Here is a 10,108-nt window from a genome sequence, read left to right as displayed (position 1 = left end):
AAATTTTGTGTATTTTTTATGCTTTTTGTGTTCTTTTGTATTTTGTTTTTGTTTTGTGTTTTTGTAAAATTAGTAGGTTCTTGGTCTGACTATTTCTGAGAATTTTGTTTTAATTTTTTGATGTTTTAAAGTCAAAATACCCTGTTATTTTAAGTCAAAAGTGCCCTGTTCTTGGTCTATTTTTTTGTGTTCTTGTTGTAATTATAAGTCAAACTGCCCTGTTCTTGGTCTGTTTTTTTGTTCTTGGTTCTTGTTGTTGTCTGATTGTGTTGAAAACTTAAGTGAATTTTATGGTTTTGTTTCAAAAAATTTATGTAGAAAATGGATGTTGAAGGAGAGAAATGGGTAACACTTCCCAAGTACAGTGATAGATATAGGAAGGGAGTTGAAGCTTTTGTTAACCAAGCATTTTCCCGATATGCCATAGGAAACGAGCTTAAGTGCCCTTGTAAGAAATGTGGTAATCGTTTTTGGAGTGGTGCTAAGGCTATACACGAACATCTAGTCTGTAATGGTCCTTGTCCCCATTCCGTTGAATGGATTTACGAGGTCTCAACCCATGAGATAGATAGGGTTGCTGATGAGATGGATATTAATATAGGTCTAGGTCTTGGAGATGAATTTGATGCTTTGATACAGAATGCATATGGTACTAATGATGTTACTGACCACGTTGGTAGAACAGGACTAAACGATGACGCAAGGAAATTTTATCGCCTTGTTAAGGAGGGTGGACAACTGTTATATCCCGAATGCAAAAAATTTAGTCGATTAAGTTTCTTAGTTAGGCTTTATCAACTAAAGTGCATTCATGGATTTAGCGAATCAGGATTTAGTGACTTACTTGAATTGATAAAGGAGGTTTTCCCTCATGTAAATCTTCCGTCTTCTTTTAGTGTGGCAAAGGGTATTATAAAGACCTAGGACTTGATTACCAAAAGATACATGCATGTCCAAATGACTGCATGCTCTTTTGGGCAGAAAACGAGAGGCTGGAGAATTATGCTAAGTGTGGAACATCAAGATGGAGAGTAGTTGAAAAGAAGGCGAAGGCCAGGTCTGATGCAAACATAGAACTAGCATCGAATCCTAAAATCCCGGCTAAAGTGATGAGATACTTCCCTTTAAAGCCAAGGCTGCAGAGAATGTTCTTGAGCTCTGGTTTCTCGAGCTCAATGACATGGCATGCTTTATCACGAAAGAAAGATGGACGGTTAAGGCATCCGGCTGATGGAAAGGGTTGGAAGTTGATGGACAGTAAATATCTTGAATTTGCTGCCGAAATGCGAAATGTACGATTGGGTTTAGCGGCAGACGGTTTCAATCCATATGGATCAATGAACATATCTCATAGCACCTGGCGAGTAGTGCTCGTAATTATAACCTCCCCCCCGGTTAATCATGAAACCCGAAAATCTAATTCTTTCAACCTTAATCCCTGGTCCAGTTTATCCCGGTAATGAAATTGACGTGTATATGCAACCGTTAATTGCAGAGTTGAAGGAGTTATGGGCTGTTGGAATAGAAACTTATGATGCCAGGTTAGACAACACGTTTAAGCTACACGCAAGCCTATTATGGACGATAAGTGATTTCCCTAGATATGGGATTTTATCCGGTTGGAGCACGAAAGGAAAGTTGGCTTGTCCTTCATGTCACTATGAGACCTCATCGACATATTTGAAACATAGTAAGAAGGTTGTGTATTTAAACCATCGAAAGTTTCTCCCTCCAGATCACAAGTGGAGGTCCGATAGGCGCAGATTTAACAGAGATGTGGAAATGCTATCATGTCCTGATATATTAAGCGGAGCAGAGGTTGAAGAACTATTGCGTGGTTACAAAAATGATTTTGGGAAGCCGCTGAAAAGAAATAGAGGAACATCAGATTGCCCTTGGAAGAAGAAGTCCATTTTTTTGAGCTACCATATTGGAGCAATAATATGGTTAGGCATAACTTAGATGTTATGCACATTAGGAAGAACATTTGTGACAACATTTTGGGGACTTTGTTAAATATCGGAGGAAAGACAAAGGACCATCTTAATGCTCGTCAAGATTTGGAAGAAATGGGGATTAGAAAAGACCTTCACCCTGTCAAATATGATGATAAACATGTTGAAATTAGGGCATCTAGTTTTGATATGACCAAAAAAGAGAAAGAGATCTTCTGTTCAGTTCTAATGAATGCTAAGCTACCATACGGATCTGTATCAAATATCAGCCGGTGCATTCAAATGAAGGAGCGAAAGATATCGCGTTACAAAAGTCATGACGCACATTTTATTCTGCAATTTCTATTACAATTTGCTGTCGTAAAAACTCTGAAACTTGAGGTAGCAATTCTATTAATGAGGCTGGGAGCATTCTTTAGAGGCATATGTGGAAAAGTCATTGAATTAGAAGATGTTGAAAATTTGCAGAAGGAAATAATTGAGATATTTTGTGAGCTTGAAATGATTTTTCCACCTGCAGTTTTCGATATAATGGTTCACTTACCAATTCATTTGTACAAGGAAATAGAATTTGGTGGACCGGTGCACTTAAGGTGGATGTTTGGAATTGAACGGTATTTGTGCAAATTGAAGTCATACATTCGGAATCGGAGTAAACCTGAAGGGTGCGTAGCAGAGGGCTCCTTGGTAGAAGAATGCCTTACATTTTGCTCTAGATTTTTTGATGAGCAGTCTAAGAGTGGGACCGATACCAAGGAGAGTCATACAGATGGTGGATATCCTTTCGGGTCTCGGAGAAGCAGAGAAGGAAAGTCTATACATCTGGACAACAAGACATGGACAAATGCTCATTGGTACATATTATTCAACTGTGAAAACGTGGAAATCGAAAAGCTAAAAGAGTAAGTTCTAATTAACAACCAAAAATCAAGATTAATTAAAAAAAATTAAGACATTATAATATTGTGCTAACTTGCTGCTAATCCAATTTTAGTGAACACCATACCCTTGTTAAAAAAGATGACAAATTAAAGAGGTATAAGCGCGAAAGAATGCATACAACTGACTTTCAACAGTGGTTGAAAGATGTGGTTCAAAAAAGAGATGGAATTTCACTGGAATTGTCCTCGTTGGCAAGGGGCCCTCTTCGTTCAGCAAAGAGATTTACAGGTTACAATGTGAATGGATATAGATTTCACACCGAGCTCAGAGATAGTAGGTGTACGACACAAAACTCTGGTGTGTTCCTCACTGCCTTAACCACCAGTTTTGCGAGTGCAAAAGATAAGAACCCAATAGTTGGGGATGTGGGATACTACGGTACAATTGAGGAGATTATTGAAGTGGACTACCAGGGTGCGGTGTCAGTAGTGCTTTTTAGGTGTTGTTGGTACCAAAAAGCTGGGGATTACTATGGGTTAGCAAGAGTGAACTTTAGTAGGTTATGTCAAAAGGAAGATCCCTTTGTCCTCGCTACACAAGTACAACAGGTCTTCTATATTGAAGATCCTACTGAAAAGAATTTGCAATTTGTTCTTCAGAAATATCCAAAGGATCAATACTCTGAAGTAGAAGATGGGTTGACTACAGCAGAAGAAGTGTCTGACATAGGTTATATCCCGCGAGTTGACATACCTGATACATTCACTTGGTCCAGAGATGATGTCCCAAAAAAACAATTCCCTGTTACACCTAATGAAGACCTGGATGATATTGATATATGACATGGCACTGATTTATAATTTGTTTATGTAATTGGTACTTAGAGTTTGCTTTGTAATTTGTTAGTTGAATGAGTTGGTCTGTAATCTATTTTGAACTTGAGTTGAACTTGAGTTGGTTTGTAACTTGAGTAGTAATTTATTTGGAACTTGCGTTGGTTTGCAATCTATTTGTCTATTTTCTACATGAGCCTCAATTAGTTTCTTGTTTTTTTTAATTTGTAACATCTAGGACTTGTATTTATATCACTAACAATTTGTTTGTACTTTTTAATTTTCAGGATGGCAAGTACAGAGTATGTTCTCAGGTTCTTTCACCAGGGAACTTTTACAAAATCCAAATATGTCGGTGGGACCTGTAAAGTGATTTTGGAGTATGTTGATGCAGACCGATTCCCGTACACGGTTCTGATGGAGTATGTGCTAGATGTGCTGAAATACAAGGAAATTGGTGGTGTTTATGTGAAGAAGGTTCCTTCAGGGTGGCACTTGATTCAGTCCGATACTGACTTAACTGCATTCCTAAGCAAAGTTGAAGGTGACCATTCCAGTGAAAAGACCGAACACACGTTCAAGGGCCACAGCTCCTACTGAACCCACTAAAAAATCACCCCAACAACCAACTCGAAAATTAACCCCTCCACTGCCACCTCCCCCTCCCTTACCTGAAGTTACATCACCATTCTTCCCATTGAAAGTGGCTCCCGCCAAAAAATTCAATAATTTAGGAATTGGTACGATTGAAGCTTATGTTTTAATGAAAGAATGTCAAAAGAACCTTGAAAAAGATAAAGGGCTAGGGGATGCTGGTGGTCAAACATCTGAGCCACAACCTGATGAGGAACTGAGTGATGATAATTTAGGAGATCAATTTCTATTTCTTGATTTTGGCTTAATTCTATTGTTAATTTTTTTCTTGATTTAATTGGAATTCAACTATTAATTAAGTGTTTTGTAATATATTTAGGTGCACCCAAGAATAGAAAGCGTCGAGGACCTACACTCATGAATGACGTTTACAGAAGAAGGCCTGATGAAAGAAAGGTCATTAAACTGAATTGCGAGCTTCAGGCCATCGCTGATGATGACAAGGTCCTCTATGAATTTACCAACTTTTTAGGTATGTTGGCTAGGCAGTCTGTCCCACTTGATTGCCTCTCATGGCATAAATTTCCTGAACAGCAGAAGGAAGAGCTCTGGAGTTTTGTTAAGGTAAACCGGAAACATAAACACGATAATTTACTATAATATTTTGTATTGTCTTTAGGTTTAGATCGAGTTACACTAATTTTAACTAATTTTGCTAGTCAAAATATGATATTCCTGAGGAAGGAAGGACGTACACATTGCGAAAAATTTGTGCTTTGTGGAGGATGCACAAAAGCCGATTTAAGAAGAACCATTATCTTAAGTATGATAATGACGAGGACAGACTCAAAAATAGGCCAAATGTTGTTTTAGTCGAAGAATTTAAGATTTTACTTAAATACTGGGGGGATAAAGACGTGAAGGTATGCATTTTAAATATTGAACAGCTAGCCAGTACTCTACATCATGTTGGAAATTAATTAATTGTTTGCACATTATTGAATGATCAGGATCGAGCTCAGAAAAATGCTAAAAATCACAAGTTAATTGTCGAAACGCACACTGCTGGTCGTAAAAGCTTTGCACAAATTGGGGAGAAAATTGTATGTCCATAATTTATAAAATCGATGTTTTTTATTATCTATTTACGATTTCATAGGTTCACTATTTCTTGTGAATTTTTCTTGAGTTCTTGGTTTATCTTTGTAGAAAGCAAAGAAAAAAAATGTCACCTAAGCAACTAGCTCCCAGGGATGAAATTTATGTGAAAACCCATAAACGAAAAGAAGGACGCGAATACATGGTAATTTAAATTACTCATTTTCAGTTACAGGGAGCAAGTCATTTTAATTTTCATTTTTAAGCTACGGAACATGATACTAATGTTTTATACCTGTTAATTTGGTAGACTACATTGGTTGCTGAAGATGGCAGTGGGGACCAAGCTGGTAAAAAATCAAGTCATGGACCGAATTGGCTTCTTGGCAGATCGGGGAAATGCAGAAAAACAAAGAAGGCTCAGCAGCTAAAAGATCTAGGCAGTACTGTGCCTACTGATGTCACTGACTTGAAAAACACAATAAGGGAGGAACTCATGGCTGAAATGCAAGAGATGATAGAAAGAAAGGTGTTTGATAAAATGACCAAAGTGGTGGCAAGACTTGGAGAAATCAATCCAGATTTCAGCGACATTGATGTTCAAGAGCTTTGTGCTGCTGCTACGGATGAAAGCGAGGATAGTGATCATGGTGATGAAAATTTGGAGGATGACAATCAGGTGGACGGCGAACAGGATGATACTGAAACTGCAATTTCTGATGAATGATGCTCAGTAGTTTTATTTCTATGTGCATACTTTTGGTACTTGGTCTTTTGATATTTTGGTCCAAGAATATTGTTGCTGATGTTTAGACTATTATCAGTACTTGGTTTGATATTTAGACTATTATCAGTACTTGGTTTGATGTTTAGACTATGATGCAGTATGTGGTTTGTTGCCACTTGTTATTGTTGGATTTGCTAAATTGCAAACTGGAATGTGTTTTCAGGATTTTGACAAGTATTTGTCAGGTTATTGTAATCACAAACAACATATTGCAGTTTTACCATATAAAAGTGTTGCACAAAAATGTTGCCATATACATTTAAAGTATTACACTAGGAGATAAAAATATTGCAAGCACATGTTACTAAAAACCCAAAATTTGTTACAAATAGTATAAAATGTTGCAAAAACTGTTACAATAACTCGATTTTGTAACATTTTAAATATAAAAATGTTACACTAAAGTGTTGCAAATTCTATTGTAACACCCTTAAATGTTACAAAAACAAAAATAAGTGTTACTAAAACTCCATTTTGTAACATATATACATATTAAAATGTTACATAAAAGTGTTACAAGATCTATTGTAACAATTTAAAAATGTTACAACAACAGGACAAAGTGTTACAAAAAAGCTCTATTGTAATAACCAAGAAAGTGTTACAACAGACTAAAATTCGTTACAAAAAGGGTCTATGGCAACGGCCGCAAACGCAACGCTGGTTTTTGGCAAATATGTTACCATAGATTCTATTGTAACACATATTGGGTCTACCACAACGCTTTTTTGGTCTTGCAATAGGCCATATTTGGTGTAGTGTATATTGATGCATTATCTTGAGATAAGTGCATGGTTATTATTAGTAAAGTCTTGCGATATATTAGAGCATATGATATGATATTTATATGCATGCTTGTTTAATAATCTTGATATTCTATTATCAATTCAAATGCTTATAGGTTGCATAATACCTATGCGAGAGATAAGCAGTAGTTGCGTATACCCTTAGTACAAGGGACCCGAAGGTGAACATTTTTCTAAACCGGGAGTCGATGTTCCCGAGTATAATATATATTATATATATATATAGTTTTCTATAAATAGTAATCGAATAAGGTATATTCGATAGTTTTGAATAATAATCATACTTATTTCGATTATTCAAATAAATATCGTACTTTCGTATAAGTATATCTTTTGTTATTTATTATTCATTTCAAGTATGAGTTTTAAAACTTCTACTTCAAATATTTTTATAAATATTATCCTTATGAGAATATTATTTAAATAATAATATTCAGATATTTCCTAATATATCGGGATTGATTTATTTTATTAAATCATCATTACTCTAAACATTCCTTAAAATGTTTTTGAGTCTTCAAAATGATATTAAAAGTTAGAGCGGATCCCAAAACTCGTTTTCAAATTTAAGATCTTCCTTTCGAAGGGGATTTAAATACTCGCTTAAAAATCTGAGGGATCCGGCTCTGTGGTGTATTTTTATATTCGCAACAAGGTTGTTATTTTGTTAAAAGAGTTTTTGATTACTTATCCAACACTCGGGAAGTAAAATTCTTGGAATAAGATAATCCATTAACAGGCATCGCCTGGTAAATATAGGTGAGTTTTCCTTTCCAACTAGATACGACTTCTTGGTGGAGCCGTATCAACAAGTTTCTACTTGGGGAAAGGGGGGACGAGCTTTACGTTTCAGAGTCATGGATTTCATCTGAACTATGAGTGGCGTAGTTGGTCGAGTGGCGCCGGCCCAGCCTTATTATATTGGTCCAAATGGCCCGAAAGTTCCGCTAAGACGGTCCATTCCTTAGGAGTCCAGTGTTCGGTTGACAAGTAAATTCGACTGTTCTCCTCTACATGTAGAAAATGGTAGGGTTGCACTACTACGACTGATCATCGTGAGTGGTCTTCCTGGCGCGGCCAACTCCCGTAATGAGTTCATTATCCAGTTTGGATATTTCTGCAACACTACTTAGAGCATTTCGATAGAAAGGCTACGGCTGGGCGATTGTTGAGTATTGGCAGGGTCGAGTTTTCAAAATGATATTTTCATCAAATGAAGTATCTCGTAACTTTATTTCATTTTGATGATATTTCAAAGATTGATTTTATACAAGTTTTGTCTTGTAGCTTCATCTATGGGATGAACTAATTATAACTTGAACGGTGGTAGTTCAAGTAGTATTCGGAAAAGATATAAGTACATTGGAGTATCTTGTAACTTCATCTTTTCAACTTAAATCTAGTAAATAATTATCTTATGCATGACAAAGATTTTCAGAAAAACGTTGAGGCAAGGTTAGATATATGAGATCACCTTGCAATGATATTTTATATAGTTATAAACTGGAACTCTGTGTATATTATACATGTCAAAGATTTGAGAAGTATATATGTGTATATACACTGAATATTTTACGACTTCGTCGTATTAAGATATCAAACTTGGTTCATTTCTTCTTGACCAAGACTTTCTTGAGTACTATGAGAATGCTCATATATTGTTAATTATTATACATATTATTTCGGTGGGCTGGTTGCTCACCCTTGCTTTCTTCTTTCATCACACAACAACAGATAGACAAGATGAACATGATCAATATCCCAATTCGTGAGTGGTTACGAAATGTTCTGAAGTTTCCTATAGGCGTTGATGTCGTTGTAGCTGAGGTAGGAACTACCAATAGGCTAGGATTTTAACTTTTGTTGTGCCAGACATATGTATATTTATGAATTGTAATAATGGCAAGGAATATGTAAATTTATTCAGAAACCCTTTTGAGGTGTAATGGCTTATAATTGTGGAATAAAATGACTTGTGTTATTTCTGGATATTCATCTCCGAGACTATAACTTACGGTGTGTGTATATATTGTGGGGTCACATTACGCAGTAGTTGGTTGATTATTAAGATTAAGTATTATTAAGGGAAATGGAACTCGTGACAACCCGGATCCCCGACCCCGGATTTGGGGGTGTTACAGAAATGGTATCAGAGCTAAGCGTTATAAACCTCAGAGATGAAGTGATGTTAAAATAATAAGTTCACTAAGATAAATAAGAACTCTTGCCAAATTCATAGTCGGACTACCTAACGTAGTACTGACAGTTAAAACCCTTATGGGAACCCTTATAAATATTGTGATAGAAGTGTAGTTCGTTATCGTATATGGTAGCGGGACTCTGAACCCTGAGGTTGAGGAGCAACAACGCGATGATGTTTTATTAGTTATTGGAGATCAGATGGTGGATCCGATAGAGCGTCCTAACACGGGACCGGATGATGTTCATATTGAGGATGTGGCCGTTGAGGATGTTGTCCTAGAAGGGATTATTGCTAAGAAGGATCCCGTGAAGGATCCTGACAAGAATGAATAAAGGACCACTGAGGAATTGATGACTATGGTTAGGGAGACTACCAGAGGTAGGATTGGCCGGTCACTACCAGAGGTTTGTTCAAGTTTGTAAGGATAATAGCCCCTTTAATGCGGCTTACCCGTAAGAATGAGAAGTTCGAATGGACAGAGAAATGTGAGAACAGCTTTTAAGAACTAAAGCACAGGTTGGTGACGGCCCCTATGTTGGCGTTGCCTGATAGAAAAGGAGATTTTGTGATGTGTAATGACGCTTCACATAAGGAATTAGGGTGCTTCTTATACAGCACAGTAAGGTAATCGCATACGCGTCAAGACAATTAAGGGAATATAAAATTCGATGTCCCCACCCATGAGCTTGGGCTCGTGGCGATAGTTTTGCCCTAAAGATTGGAGGCACTACTTGTATGGAGAGAAGTGCGAGATTTACACAAGGCATAAGTGCTCTAGTGCATTTTCATGCAGAAAGAGCTCAACATGCGCCAGAGGAGGTGGTTAGAGCTAATCAAGGATTACGATTATGAGATTCTTTATCATCCAAGGAAAGCCAAAATGGTGGCTAATGCCCTTAGTATAAAAGAGAGACTCAAGATGAAACTGTCTTTGGGAGAGTTGATACGAA

The 10,108-nt window shown here is 36.8% G+C and overlaps 1 protein-coding gene across 1 annotated transcript; it reads left to right on the top strand.

Moving 5' to 3' along the window:
• The first annotated feature begins 321 nt into the window (after window positions 1–321).
• LOC141665601 (uncharacterized) lies at window positions 322–1,962 on the top strand. Its single transcript, XM_074471589.1, has 3 exons — window positions 322–907; window positions 982–1,317; window positions 1,448–1,962. Exons 1-3 carry the CDS (start codon window positions 322–324, stop codon window positions 1,960–1,962), a joined length of 1,437 nt encoding a protein of 478 aa, XP_074327690.1.
• Window positions 1,963–10,108: the final 8,146 nt, after the last annotated feature.

Source organism: Apium graveolens, chromosome 6 (genome assembly GCF_009905375.1).
Source record: "Apium graveolens cultivar Ventura chromosome 6, ASM990537v1, whole genome shotgun sequence".
NCBI classification, from domain to species: domain Eukaryota; kingdom Viridiplantae; phylum Streptophyta; class Magnoliopsida; order Apiales; family Apiaceae; genus Apium; species Apium graveolens.
Note: the sequence above shows the minus strand (reverse complement) of the source record. Positions and strands in the feature narration are given on the sequence as shown.

Bases quoted from the DNA above. Each gene is read 5' to 3' on its own strand.
- LOC141665601 (XM_074471589.1), top strand. From the start codon at position 322: ATGGATGTTGAAGGAGAGAAATGGGTAACACTTCCCAAGTACAGTGAT. The intron at 908-981 runs GTATTATAAAGA...TCTTTTGGGCAG, and splicing joins TTCTTTTAGTGTGGCAAAGG to AAAACGAGAGGCTGGAGAAT. The intron at 1,318-1,447 runs GTTTCAATCCAT...TCCCTGGTCCAG, and splicing joins ATTGGGTTTAGCGGCAGACG to TTTATCCCGGTAATGAAATT.